The sequence below is a fragment of the Gymnoscopelus microlampas genome (genome assembly GCF_963454915.1).
Source record: "Gymnoscopelus microlampas genome assembly, chromosome: 21".
Lineage (NCBI taxonomy): Eukaryota > Metazoa > Chordata > Actinopteri > Myctophiformes > Myctophidae > Gymnoscopelus > Gymnoscopelus microlampas.
Window position 1 is genome coordinate 26,310,676 of NC_139958.1, and position 15,530 is coordinate 26,326,205.

The 15,530-nt window shown below is 41.1% G+C and overlaps 1 protein-coding gene across 1 annotated transcript; it reads right to left on the bottom strand.

Annotated features, from left to right (window-relative positions):
* Positions 1–336: 336 nt before the first annotated feature.
* On the bottom strand, positions 337–11,746 carry LOC311037601 (uncharacterized protein). The gene is made up of 13 exons (XM_084046829.1): positions 11,619–11,746; positions 10,853–11,015; positions 10,336–10,475; positions 8,589–8,697; positions 7,543–7,605; positions 6,370–6,472; positions 6,142–6,254; positions 5,831–5,949; positions 5,297–5,363; positions 3,779–3,881; positions 3,551–3,663; positions 3,240–3,358; positions 337–2,423 (listed from the first exon to the last, which is right to left on the bottom strand). The coding sequence occupies exons 1-13, from the start codon at positions 11,634–11,636 to the stop codon at positions 2,121–2,123; spliced, it is 1,533 nt and encodes a 510-aa protein (XP_083902955.1). The 5' UTR covers positions 11,637–11,746; the 3' UTR covers positions 337–2,120.
* Between the last annotated feature and the right edge of the window lie 3,784 nt (positions 11,747–15,530).

The following is a 15,530-nucleotide window of genomic DNA, read 5'->3' on the forward strand; positions in this document are numbered from 1 at the left end:
GGTCTACAAGCTCACAATAAATTGCAGCATGTAGATATGTCATTATCACCGAATGTTTGCTGCAGAATCTGGATGCTTTTAAAATAATGTATTAAAAAAAAAAATGCCCAAAATAGTGATTAGAGGTTAAACGATGCACTGAAGAAATAAATAAAATATGCAAAGATCAAGTTGAATGGATGCAGCTTCTTGTGAAAAGTGAACATGCGATGGTGGTGAGCTATAATTGTTTAGAAATTAGAAAGGTGTGGTGCCCAAATCCATAACAGAAAAAATGGTGAGTCACACAAATGGACAAATTAAACCATGACAAAAGAATAGAAAATTAAAAAGTTTTTGTTTCTTTTATTTAATGGAAAATGTAGTGTTTCGGTGCTTCCTTTTTTTAAATAAATAGGTGGTATGGGAATCAAAGATAAAAACAACATGATGAAGAGTACACTAGTGTAACAAAAACGGTGACCAATGCCAAATACAATCTTTTAGTAAACATAAAATAAACACACCTGCGTACAATAGTAAGATCTATCAAAAAAGAATAATCAAATGCAGCAACAAAGGATAATCAAGTATTCTACGTAGTTTTTGGAGACAGCAGTAGTATCAATGGATGCCCTTCAGGTTTACAGGTCAGTATTATTCAATCTTAGTGTTTGGTTTAGTTCCACACAGGTTGCTTTTTTACGAGTGCACAACAGCAGTTTTAAAGACAATACCATGGTCATTAGTTCACACATAGTTTTTGTATGCCCGAAAATAAAGTAATGCTTAATTATTCTCCGCCGTATGACGAAGTCGCGTGCCGAAAATATCGGATTTACAAGCTTGTAGGGCCGCTATTTCCGGCGTGCAACAGCGTAGTACAACAAAGTATAAAATCGGGCTTAAAGTGCACGTGCAACACTTCTGGTTGTTCTTGAGGCCAACAAGGTTCCTAAAAAGCACTTGGATGTGAATGAACATACAGAGAAGACAGACAGACAATGTGGCAGTGTTTGTTGACACATTGGAGGAATGTTCTTTAATGTCGGTAAATAATTGAACCACAGCCCGCACCCAATTTTTTCTTAGCTATACCCATTACCCAGTGCTACACAGACCAGCATCTAGTTTTTTTAAAAAGCGGCTGAATAAATAGATGATAGTACCATGATGCATGAAAGGCCAACAGACGTCAGGGGGAGCCGGGGAGACAGAAGAAGACAGATCAGAGCAGCAGGTTCGCAGACCCCTGGTGAGGCAAGAATGGCGATGCCAGTCTGATTTAACCGTTACATTAGTCCAGTGGTTCTCAAACTTTTTTTTAATTTCAAGGACCCCCACACAAATGGAGCCAAATGGACCATTTGGTTCGATTTGTACAATCTCAGAGATACATAATTGTTAAGGGTCAATTTTGAACCCCTGCACTCCCACTTTGAGAACCCCAGCATTAGTCCACACTTAGGAGAGGTGTCGGTGCAATGGAGCGGCTCAAATCCCCGCCCCAAAAAAAGGGGATGTATGTATTCCGTGTCCCTTGCTTCCGATTTCTGCATTGGGACAGAACAGGCGAGCCCAGGTTCTGCCACCGTTTTCCTCGTTTGTCTAAAAGAGCGAGAGGCGTGTTGAGGGCAAGGATTGTAGTGCTGCAGCTGAGCTCTCGACCACGACAGTGCCAAACCAATAAATACTCAAGTAAATAAAAGAAAATCCACCACATGAGAGACAGAAGAAGAGAAAAATGCCACATGCTTGAGTCGTGGTCATCGTAGAAAAATGGGAGCAGGATCGACAGCACCTGAACAGAAGGCATTGAGGTCACAGGGAGGGGTTATCATACCGTACTAACCTCAGATGGCATTTTCCCTTTGCTTAGACTAGTCTCACATACCATCCAGTGACGCGGTAGTATTTTCCATTTGCCCCCGTAACCCTCGGTCCTGCCTACAGGCGACCACGTGTCCGTAAGCGTGGCCTCCGGCAAGGTTTCCAGAGCGACAAACGGTTAGCTAGGCTAGGCGGGCGTCAATGCGGTCTATCCAGGGAAAACAAGCAAGATGATCGGGGTCTGATGATTTTGGAGCGGTGGAGACGATTGTTTCGTTTAGTTTTTTTTAAAGACCCTTCTCATCTCCGGCCTATTTCACGCTCTTCAGACTCTTTGGCACAGTGCCCTTCTTGGTCTGCCACAGGTGTTTGTGGATGGTCAGGGCGTCCACGCTGACCGACACGGTCTTGGCATGGAAGACGGTGAACTGCTTGCGTCCCGAGCTGTACTTGTAGAACTTGTCGATCATCTTCCTGCTGATGCTCTTGGGGCCGGTGCCCGTCAGCTTGGTGATCTCCTTGGTGTCGGGGAAGAAGGAGTAGAGCGCCCGGAACTGGCAGCCGCCGTCGCGGAACAGGATCATCAGGTGGTTGGACTCGCACTTCTCCAACTCCTGGGGTGGGCGGAGCAATTGTTCAGTCAATTTATGCTTTGAGAAACAAGTGTCTCACCATGTTGTGAGTTTTGGACAGTCATACTATTTTAGGAGTTAAAAAAATGATATATACTGTGTATATATATCATATATATAATGTTGTTGTTTTTAACTTTTCGCTTTTAATATCATGCCTAAAATAGCGATTGATTATCAATCAATTGTTTTATAATTTATAAAAATGTATTAGTTTGATTAATTGTTGCACCCCTAGTGAGAAGTTTATCACCAAGTTACGGACAATTTTATGCTTTGAGTCTCAATGACGTTCTGAGTTTTGGGCCTTCATACTGTCTGCAACTAGCTGACAGCATCGCCGCAAAATGTAAACAAGGAAGGCTGCTGTAACGGAGCTTACCTCCTCAATATAATATCGATACAGCATAATATTACCCAGGACAACTATGGGCCACGTGGCTCGGGAATCGTTGGTTCCCAAGGCTACTTAAACCAGTGATTCTCAACGTGGGGTCCGTGGACCCCAGCAAAAGTAGTTAATGTTGCATCACAATTATTTTAACCACTTTATCCATTCATATGTTGGCTATTAAAAAATAGCAGATGAACACGATCACAGCGTGTCACTTCGTGCCGTGAGCTTGTACACCTGCTGTTTTTGAAAATATTGTTAAAAATATCGAAACTTTTGGAACATTTTGATATATATATTTTTTTTTTACATAAATCTTCTCTTCTGGGGGTCCCTGGCAGTAAACACTGGGTTTTTGAGTACATTGACTGTCAGTGAGAAATGAAAATCCTCTGGGCTCTAACCTCTAGGATCTGGTTCTTCTGGGGCTCATTGACCTTGCCCGCCAGGCAGCAGTGTGCGATGGCGTTGTGGATGATTGGCTTGTTGGACTTGGCACTTGGTTCCTTGAACAGCTTGGGACCTAAAGAAAATCAGTTTAGACACAGTAAAGCATGAAACATTCAGTGCATGTCAAACACTTAAGCCCTATATACTTCGTCTGATGAACAGCGAAAATGGACGATCTACAAGCTCTCAACGTGTCGCACTGCGACACGTTATGAGCTTGTAAGAGCAGCCATTTTCGAAAATGTGCTGCTTTCTGTGCACTGACCGGTGTATTCAGCCATGGACGTGATGGAAGACGCAGTGGAGCCGTTGTCCCAGTCTCTCTCTGCGCTGCAACTGCTGTTTCGGCTGCCTGGGAAGGACTCTACCGAGTCACAGCTGGAAAACACATGATTAAATATACAAAATAAATATAAACATTACAATAAAAATACAAACATAATAACATTACAACTGATTAAAGCCAGGTTTCTAGCAGAGGGAGACAGCGTACCGTTGGGAGCCGCCCCCTCCCGAGTTGACGCTGTCAGCTTCATTGGTGGTAGCGGAGGCCAGGGACAGACTGGAGCCTGACTGGGCGTTGCTTAGGTTATCAGCTATGGGAGCAGGAAACATTCATTATTACACAGGCAAACATGTAAGCTGCAATATGCAGTGTTTGGCCACTAGAGGGTAGCAACTACTAAGTCCTTTATTATTTTAAGTTAGGATAGGTTAGGTAGGAAATTAAGATGGGTAAATTCACAGAACAAATATTTCACATGTGTGCAAATGCCCAGTGATAAAAAAAATACCCCATAGGCATGGGGACTGATTTATAATTAAATTGCAAGACAGTCTAATGTCATTACACCCCTAGTCTCATCTGAGTTTGTAGATTTGCTATTTTCGGATCATTTTTTACATTTTTGTATAATTAGAACCCTTAAAACATAGGTTTCAGGAAATGTGTTCATGAAATGTGCTACATACAGATAATGATTAAACAAATATACTGTGTCCCTCCTGATTACAGTTGTTGGGTAGTGAGGGAAGAATAGCTAACACCTGAGGTGTGAACAAGGCCCTTGCTAGGAGAGGAGCCTTCCTACCATTGGCTACAAAGTCTTATCCCAGCATGCAGTTGAGAACTTTAGCTATGTTGGGGCTTAATAAGTTAGTTTTTTAAAACAAATATATTGATTAGGGTAATGTATGGTGTGACATTAAGGTTTTATCTATCATCACTATTCTAAGGTTTGTTATATTACTTTTAAAACCACGGGGCATAATGCTATAGACTAATACCTGACCCAATCCTCTCATCCATTTTACATTGAAATCTGAGTCAGGGGCTTGGACCACCCAATGGGAGGTGGTAAGCTAGCTAGACTCCATCTTTAATCCATCTCTTCGCTACGGCAGCTGTTAAAAGTTATTATTGTTCAAAAAAAAAAAATAAGCCTATAATATGACAAAAGAGTTTAAACCAACCTGTGGGCCTGCAGTACCACTGATGATCATTATCCACCCATCTCCCCTTTTACCCAATTCCATAAATTTTGCCCAAGAGAGACAGAGAGGGAGGGAGGGAGGGAATGGGAGGGAGAGAAAGGGGAGAGAGAAACCCTGAGAGAGAGAGAGAAAAGAGGAAGGGAGGGAGGGGGAGAGGATACATTTTTGAACAGGTGTCAAAACTGACACTCTGCAGTTGGGCTTTTGGAAAAAGACCCAGAAAGAAAAGAGAATTAGATAAAGAATAGAGAGAAAGATATATAATATTTATAATTAAATTAAGAATGAATTATTTAATGAACAAATTAAATAATTGGATTAAGAATGAATTAAGAATGAATTAAAAACGAATTAAATTGATTGGATTAAATGAATGGATTAAAATCTATATATACAGCAGATGTATTAATAGAATCCTATATTTAGAATAGCCATATTTAGATGTTAGCCTATTCTAAATATAGAAACTGTTAGCATGCTAACGTTAGCTACCCAAGTGCACTATATTACTACTTACACTGTGGGGGCTCAGCCTTGCTGTTGGTGCTGATCACTTCCTGTCTCAGCTCATCCACAATGATCTCCTGAACAACAGCAGACAGAAGGCATGATGAGGAATAAAAATAAAAAAAACACACACAAAAACATGTCTTCCAAGCAGTCTCACTGAATGGCTGAGAGAAACATAGCACATTTCACACACATTTATGAAAATCTCTCAAATGAGAGCAACCAGTTCAGAGCTCAGAAACAGCCTCTTTATCATCACAAGACCCTTCCTCACAACGCCTCGCTGCGAGGCGTTGTGAGCTTGTAGATCTGCTATTTTTTACAGAAGCAAGCTATGCATTATCAACTTCTGATGATCTTCAACAAACTACACCATTGTTTTTGAAAATATTGTTAAAAATATCGAAACTTTTGGAACATTTTGATATATATATATTTTTTTTTTACATAAATCTTCTCTTCTGGGGGTCCCTGGCAGTAAACACTGGGTTTTTGAGTACATTGACTGTCAGTGAGAAATGAAAATCCTCTGGGCTCTAACCTCTAGGATCTGGTTCTTCTGGGGCTCATTGACCTTGCCCGCCAGGCAGCAGTGTGCGATGGCGTTGTGGATGATTGGCTTGTTGGACTTGGCGCTTGGTTCCTTGAACAGCTTGGGACCTAAAGAAAATCAGTTTAGACACAGTAAAGCATGAAACATTCAGTGCATGTCAAACACTTAAGCCCTATATACTTCGTCTGATGAACAGCGAAAATGGACGATCTACAAGCTCTCAACGTGTCGCACTGCGACACGTTATGAGCTTGTAAGAGCAGCCATTTTCGAAAATGTGCTGCTTTCTGTGCACTGACCGGTGTATTCAGCCATGGACGTGATGGAAGACGCAGTGGAGCCGTTGTCCCAGTCTCTCTCTGCGCTGCAACTGCTGTTTCGGCTGCCTGGGAAGGACTCTACCGAGTCACAGCTGGAAAACACATGATTAAATATACAAAATAAATATAAACATTACAATAAAAATACAAACATAATAACATTACAACTGATTAAAGCCAGGTTTCTAGCAGAGGGAGACAGCGTACCGTTGGGAGCCGGCCCCTCCCGAGTTGACGCTGTCAGCTTCATTGGTGGTAGCGGAGGCCAGGGACAGACTGGAGCCTGACTGGGCGTTGCTTAGGTTGTCAGCTATGGGAGCAGGAAACATTCATTATTACACAGGCAAACATGTAAGCTGCAATATGCAGTGTTTGGCCACTAGAGGGTAGCAACTACTAAGTCCTTTATTATTTTAAGTTAGGATAGGTTAGGTAGGAAATTAAGATGGGTAAATGCACAGAACAAATATTTCACATGTGTGCAAATGCCCAGTGATAAAAAAAAAATACCCCATAGGCATGGGGACTGATTTATAATTAAATTGCAAGACAGTCTAATGTCATTACACCCCTAGTCTCATCCGAGTTTGTAGATTTGCTATTTTCGGATCATTTTTTACATTTTTGTATAATTAGAACCCTTAAAACATAGGTTTCAGGAAATGTGTTCATGAAATGTGCTACATACAGATAATGATTAAACAAATATACTGTGTCCCTCCTGATTACAGTTGTTGGGTAGTGAGGGAAGAATAGCTAACACCTGAGGTGTGAACAAGGCCCTTGCTAGGAGAGGAGCCTTCCTACCATTGGCTACGAAGTCTTATCCCAGCATGCAGTTGAGAACTTTAGCTATGTTGGGGCTTAATAAGTTAGTTTTTTAAAACAAATATATTGATTAGGGTAATGTATGGTGTGACATTAAGGTTTTATCTATCATCACTATTCTAAGGTTTGTTATATTACTTTTAAAACCACGGGGCATAATGCTATAGACTAATACCTGACCCAATCCTCTCATCCATTTTACATTGAAATCTGAGTCACCATTTTCAGTCAAATCTGAGTCACCATTTCCAAGCTTTTATTTTTTAGCAAAACTAAAAAATAAAAGCCTGGAGATCGAGACTAGGAATTTACTTCCTGAAGCCACACTCACACAATCACTCTAAAGCACCCGTCGGCCCCATGTACAGCCATTAGGCACAGGGGTAGCGATATGACTCGCGTCGCCTCGCATCGCCTCGCTGCGTGCACGCAGCCAGCAGCGGCTGTTAGAGGCACTCGTCACCGATGATGAACGCACCGTAATGGTGCAAAATATGCCGTGAACGTCCCAATCTGGCGGATAAAATCAGCGCAGCAGCACAGGGCACCAACCTTTATATAACAGCATGAGAAAAAGATACGGCCACCAGTTTTCCTCGGCAGTCTCCTCGGCACCTGCGAATCAGAAAGACATTTTCAGACAAACAGAAAAAGTTATGGATGACATACATTCACTACAAACGAATCCACAGAGCACTCCCCTGGCGCAAGCATAACTGCGGTGTCAGAATGCACACCGTAGCAGGAGTCTGACACCGCAGAGCTCTGTGGATTAGTCTATACAGACGGATGTATCAGAAAACATGGTGCAAAAAGGGTGCTTTCCTACAATAATTCTAATTTGCAATTACATAGTCAAATAAAACCATCTTATATAATATTGTGCACCCCAACAGGACCCAATATATTAACCACATGAACCCTGGTGTCACTATTTTGGGTAAACTTTGAAATCATTTTTTTTACAAAAACAGCCCATCTACAAGCTCACACCGTGACGCACTGATAACCATTGTGAGCTTGTAGATAGAAATTATCCAAAACGAATCATCACACCCAGGAGTCTAGATACTGAGGATCCAGATTTGTAGAATTGGGAGAGTTCCTGTTAAAGATGGGATTGAGACACGGCTTCATTTTGACCACTTGTGCCGTCAGACTTTTCATCTCCCCTGGTGGTTTCTTTGGTTGCAAGAGACACTCACACGAAGGTATCACTTCCTGTCTCAGCTCACACGAAGGTATCACTTCCATAGAGGTATAATATAACTAGAGGGCGGATTGCCCCGCCCCCAGCTATCATTTCAATGAATGTGCTCAGTGGCGTTTTGAAGCACCCGGAAGACTGCCGGAAGTAGAATTATTGAGTCGATTTTGACCACACGTAGAGTTATGAGCATGCGCACTAGTGTCATTTTTGCGTTCTACGGCAGCCCGTGTGTCAAGGATTGAACGCGAGATATTTATTAAATTTCACTGGAGATGCCTATGTATATGTAAATGCATATATATATTTATGTATAATATGTTTACATATTTATATCTCTATATATAAATATATATCAGTATGTTTTGCTCGCGCATGTATTTCTCCCCACCTGCAGTTCCAGCTTCCACTGGGGTGGCGGCTTCAACATGGGGTGGTGGCTCTGGGGGCTTGATCACTTCCTGTCTGAGCTCATCCACGATGTTCTCGGCCCCGAAGTCCTGAACAACAGCAGACACAAGGCATGATGAGGAATAAAAAACAAACAAACACAAAAACATGTCTTCCAAGCAGTCTCACTGAATGGCTGAGAGAAACATGGCACATTTCACACACATTTATGAAAATCTCTCAAATGAGAGCAACCGGTTCAGAGCTCAGAAACAGCCTCTTTATCATCACAAGAAATACAGCTGGCATTGGAGTAAACTTATCCGTAAACAGATTATGGGGGGAAAAAAGCATAGGCTCAGTTTGTATCAAAACAAATTGAATCCATTGTATTTGAAGGCCTTAAAAAAAAGGCACATGAAACCCTAAACCTGTTTAATGTTATCAGATCTCCAGTTGTTGCTTGTGATGGGAACATTAAGACAATTTCCACAGCTGTACTAAGCTATAATGTTGTTTTCAGATACCTTTACTTGCTTAGGGATTTGCAATGTTCAGAACAGCACCCACAGTGGCATGCACAAACATTTTGAGGGGCAGGTGCTCAAGTAAATTATACTTTGTTTTGTTTACTTGGTCTGCTCTTTTTTCCCCCTCTACAACTATAACCCTTTGCTAAAAATAAAAATAGCCACCAGTATGACCACCAGTACCCTCGCACCTTATGTGGACATTGGCCCTGTTTACTCATACGTTTATGTGCTATATAAATAACACTGGCAGAGGGAAGGCTAAAGTGAAAGTGCTTGAGTATGAGGGCTGGATTGTTCTTTTCCCTAAAGCAAAGGGTGGGCAGTGATAGGACCCATCCATCCATCGTCCCAAGAGTGTATGCATGCAGGCTGGAATATCACGTCTCATTCCACCACTGTCATTCCTCCATGGCTGGAACAGTTGAAGCCACGCCCCCCAGCCTCGACATTTCAGAATAAAAGCTCAAGGCTTTGTTTTAAAGACGCACTGCAGTGACATTTTCGGTCATTTTATTTTGAAGGTTCAGTCTGAAACGCCGGTTCAACTGACTCTCAACCAATCAGAAGGTCCCATCCCTTCAGGCTATGGGACGTTGGATCTCAATCACTTCAGCCGTGCGCAACACGGCTAGTGTTTGTTTACAAGTGAGCGAGAGACAGCCAGTGAAGCACGTTTGCTACTACCTGGCTTATTTCTAACCTATAATGTTTTCAGATACATATTTTAGTGTGCATATGAAGTTTAAAATGAGTAATACACTCATCTTCAATGAGATTCAAAACGGAGTATCTCTGTAATTAAAATCAGCTGTGTTTGAAGAACGTGCAGCTATGGGAATCAAACAGGTGCATGTAATCAAGATTCATTTATATTCATGAAGGCTGCGTTATGTCATCACGCAGCACGTTTACAGGAAGTAATTAAGATTGGCTTTTTAGGGACTTTAGATATAAAAATACACAAAAAATGTTTATTTTTTATTTTTTTTGGCATCTATTGTTAGGTATGCCCATATGATGACCACGGATATGCTCTAAAAGTGTGAAAAACATATTTTTCATTTCACTAACCTTTAAGTTATATGAAGAAAATAAACCAAAATAAACTCTACATTAATAATATATTCATAAATCAAAAAAAATATATTTTTCATAAATTAAAGAATATATAGCAGTAATGTAAAATATATAGCAGTAAACAACACACACACCCACCATTTCAGAATGGCACGTTGGCAGGTGCTTCCGCATGGTGTCCTTCCTCCTGTACTTGACCCCACAAAAGGGGCAATGGAAATGGGGCCCTGGGGCCATTTCCAAATCACAAGCCAGATGGCAACAGTTGACGTACAAGTCTATAAAGAGACAAAAGCATCATGTCCATTGTATGGTTTCCCTATGAAATTAAACTAAACTAACTAGTGTTACAGACTAGACAGGTCTTGGGATTGAAGTGCTCATTGTGTCAATCAAGTCCTAACTTGGAGTGTGTAGATAGAGGTGGAAACCAAGGAAATTAACAAAAGGAGATGGACTGGCCTTAAAAAAACAGATATTGTTTGGAGGTGGGTCAGTCCAAATGTTTAAGGAAAGGAAAACAACTAAAAGAAAGGAAGTATACACCCTATATACTCCTAATACTGGTATGTGACATTATTATGGGTAAGCTTACTTAGCAGCAGTACAAACAAGTGATAATGGAATAGCACAAAGCTAATGGAGGGTAACTAACCATTCACTTTTAAGGCATTCTTTTTATGGACCTCTAGGTGGTGAGATACGCCTTCCTTTGTATTATATGTTTTTGTACATAAAAAACAATGAAACTGTTCACAGCAGCTGCTACATTTTGTTGTTCTGGGTGTGTGGCTTCGCTTAAAGACACTGCTATGGACCTGAAGGAACAATATAGGAAAAAAAAATGTTAATAGCTCAGGTGGCACGTCAGAATCGTAAATACGTCGACGAGGGTTACATACTACAGCTAGCACAAAACATTTTCAGATGGGGGGGACAACTACTATAATAATGTGAGGGTCCATGACATGAAAATATTTGAGAACCACTGGTTAAAATAATTTAAAAATTGAGAAGCAAGCCCAAATAAGCAACTGAAATGTATAAACAATCCAAAAAACACGCAACCCGCAACTAACCAATATTTACAAGCAACTTCACAGCAACATAAGCCCAATGTCCATAAGTCCATCATGATTTGTGAGCGTGGGAACTCATTTTAAACAAGCTTAGTGCTTTACGAGTTATCCAGTTTAGTAGACCTTGTATTGTGAATTGAAGTTCCATGTACTGTTTCTCATGTCAAATAAAGTACATCAATCAATCAATCAATCAATCATGTCACTAATAATAAGCGGACATGGCAACACTGCTTGTAGACCTTACTGTTATTTAGCTTTAGCCATTCAAGCTAACTAGCTGGCTACTGAACTTGCAATGCTCAATTAGAGAACTAAGGGATAAACAACAACATAACCTACCAGCGTAGCAGACGCCATGAGTCCAAACTCCAGATAGACTGTTAATTCACTAACAAAAGTAACCTTAAAGTAACGGAGACGTGGAGCCTTTTCTTTCCTAAAGGAGTTTATAGTACCTCTCTCCGTGGCAACAGGAAGTCAAGTTAGCCTCGATCTCCAGGCTTTTATTGTTTAGTTTTGCTAAAAAATAAAAGCCTAGACCAACCATAGCCTGTCCTAAAGGCGAACAGTCTTCTCCCGGGTGGTTGAAGCCAGAAGGGGGCGAGGGGCGGGGCTGGCGGGGCTGGCGGGGCTGGGCGGCCAGGAGGAGCAATGTTCTCACTAAATAAGTGTAGAGGAATATCTTGCGGAGTTTCAATGTTAATATGTAAATATTAACTGGCAAAGATCGCAGACAGAGCGCAAACGTCGAGGCACAGACGGCTGTGTTGTTGACGGACAACGGATGATGAGAAACAAAAATACAACGGATGCACGCTTATGAGAAACAAAAATAAATATTCACTACTACGACTACTTTTGTATTTGACATTTTTCAATTTCTCTAAATATTATAAACTTTCACATATCGCGTATGAAAAGGCTACTATGGGCTACAGTGAAGTCGGACCGAATGACTGAAACGTTTTTTCTTTTTTTACTCTTGGTGTGGGGATTATATTATGAAAGAAGAGAAATTGCAACTGCTATAGTCCATGGGAAACCATAAACCTACATCTAAATGAGTTGCCATATTTACATATTAACATTGAAACTCCGCAAGATATTCCTCTACACTTATTTAGTGAGAACATTGCTCCTCCTGGCCGCCCAGCCCCGCCCCTCGCCCCCTTCTGGCTTCAACCACCCGGGAGAAGACTGTTCGCGTCCTAAAGATACGCAATCTCCGGTTTACTTCCCGTTTCTGCGTGACGTAGGTGGACACCTCTTTAGGAGACAGGAAGCAAGTTGGAGTCTATTGATTCCAATGGAAGAGTCAACGTGAACTCAGCTTCTGAACCATTCCTTAGCTCCATGGTTACTGAACTAAATATTGGACCCAATCGTCACAAGACACACAATATGAACGATTTTCGTACTAAAATGGCTTTTTTTTTAGTGACACAAATTAGGAGAAAATCTACTTTGTTATCGACGTTTCTCTATCGCAGCAACCCACTCTCGCGAGATTTGGGAAGATATCTGAAGGGTGATCTCGGTCCATCTGCAGTCTGACGGACGAGACATAGAGGGCTCTGTCTCTTATAATATAAGGGACAGAGCCCTTATATGTTATATTAGATTTGAACTCTATGCTCTGTCCCCATAAGATGCTCTAAATTGAGATTCTGAATATAGTATGTGAGATAATTATGGACATATTAAAAAATAAATAAAAAGTGTGTTCCAAGGCTCAATAATATCCTTTTCCATTATTGACCATTTTCTATTCCATTCCTTTCCAATGGAATTGTCCATTCCATGTCTTGGTTGATGGGGTATGATTTGGGATCAGGTCATTCACAGCACCTGAGCAAATTAAATGCTTTTCTATATAAAGACAAGTTTGTCAGCATGCAAGTCTGTTTCAGTCAGTCACAATGCCAAAACTTTGTGCAGCAGTAGGTTGTAATAATAGAAAAAAATCTGTGTTTTCCTTCCCAAAGGAGGCTGACAGGTAAGTAATAAATTAGCTGGCCACTGTCACGTCATACTAGCTGCATATGTAGACCTGAATGAACTATGAATTCTGTTCCATGACAACAGGGGTTACACCTGAACATGCTAAACACACTATAGTCTATAGTGGTTAAATATATACATTATAAATAAAAGGCCCTGTTGCAATGTGCAGAAACAGGAGCACATCTAGCATAAGACTGAATAATACATGTGTGTTTGTGGGGGTTTTCTTAAAAGCATATTTGCCAATAACAGTGCACTTTCAAACATGTAAAGCATTTATTTTCTTTAATGAAGAATGCACATGATGAGCAAAGTAAGACAGGTGACATTATGCAAGACAAAAACTTCTCCTTACCATACCATCTTATCTAATTACATAGGAGAAAGAGATGGCTGGTCAACATCAGGAGACCAGACCTGTCCATCCTCTCTCCAGATGCCCTGCGAAAAGGAGGCTATGGAGTCTGTGAGGACCACTTTGAAAAGGATATGATTGTCCAAATGGTACATTCACTATATATTCACTATATCCTACAATCATTCTGGGGGGAATGGAATAGTGCAATGAAGAATATTTAGTGTGAAGACGAGAGGTCCTCATGTGAATATTATTTTGCAGAAAGTGAGAAAACGTCTCACAGACGATGCCATCCCAACATTACATTGTGCCGATCCTCCACCATCAGCTGCTGGTAGACGTGTGCGTGTAATGTTTATACTTGTTCCCACTACATATAGAGGTATGTTTGAGTGACTAAAATTTCTTCCAGGGGTGAAATGCTCCTTTAACAATAGCAACGGCCAGAACTCTCACTGGAAACGGAGCGAAGACTTGTCCTTGAAGAACAAGTCAACGCAGACATACAGCAGAAAAGGAGGATGAGAGCACAGCTTAATCGTGAAAAGGCCAGCAAAAAGAGACTGCAAGCCAAAGTCAAAAGCCTTAAAGCACAGTAGGCATTCCTTTACAGTAGAGCTGATGCATGTGCTTTGTGTGTTTTTATCTTTACTTTTTATCTTAACTTTCCTCCTGTCTTTAAAAAGAAAACCTTTTTTTTCTCTCAAGGCTTTCAGCTGAAAAGGCTAAAGCCAAAAAGAAGGTCTCTGATGCCCTGAAAGCTCTTCCTCCAGTGACTGCTGAGTTCATAGACCATCAACTGAAAACCCGTGGCCGAAACCAGAGAGGAAAGGCATTCCCAACATCTGTAAAACAGCTGGGTGTGAAGATTCTACATCACAGCCCCAATGCCTACAGGACACTGAGGAAGCACTTTGTCCTTCCATGCCCAACAACCCTGAGATGCTTCATAAATAGACATTTCAGCCATTTCCATGTAAGTAGTTGAAGAATGGCAAAAATATCATGACAAAATTATGTGTGTTGCAGTTCATAATAACATATCCAGTATTGCTGTGCTTTTGTTCAGCCATAACAAATCTATGAAAATGTGTCCTTCCTGCATTGACCTTCCAGATGTTTTTGTCATTCCATTACACTAACATGCTACTGCTCCTTCGTTTTATAGCCAGGTTTCCTCGATGCTGTCCTCATCCACATGGAAAAGCTAGGGAAAATTGTAAAGCCAAGTGAGCTTGCTGTTTCCCTTGTTTTTGATGAGATCGCAATAAAACAGCATGTCGACTATAATAGGGCACTAGATTGTGTAAATGGTCTCACAGCGAAAGGAGAGGTGGCTAACCAAGCCATGGTACTGATGGCTCGAGGAGTGGCCTCGAGGTGGAAGCAGGTGAGTCGATGTTAATTCTATACTGCTTAGAGAAAGTGACCACTACACATACAATATACAGTTCATTTCACTGAAAGGGCTAATTTTATTGGAGAGACAGTATGCTGAGACTTTATGGAATGATTGTGTGTTCAGGACAAATTAATATACAGTACACTTCATCTACTCACTGCAGGCCATAGGTTACTTCTTTGGCAAAACCGCTCTCTCTGGAGAAGAGTTGGCAGCAATATTGCCAGAGGCTGTAAGGCGCCTAACAGCAATTGGTTTCACAGTAAGTCTTTCACATATTATGTAGATACTTACATATTATGTACATACTCCACATAAATGTTACAGAGATTATGTTAACATGTACACCGTGTGTCTCACAACAGGTCATTTCAGTGGTCTGTGACCAATCTTCAACAAACATGAAGACACTGAAGTTGCTGGGAGCCAGCCTGGATTCAGCAGATGCAACAGATGTGGCACACTGTATATTGGTGGAGGGGAAAAG

Coding starts and splice junctions, on each gene's coding strand:
- LOC311037601 (XM_084046829.1), bottom strand. Junction 8,698..10,335: donor CAACGTGCCATTCTGAAATG/GTGGGTGTGTGT, acceptor GCTGTTGTTCAG/GACTTCGGGGCCGAGAACAT. Junction 5,950..6,141: donor GTCCATGGCTGAATACACCG/GTCAGTGCACAG, acceptor GATTTTCTTTAG/GTCCCAAGCTGTTCAAGGAA.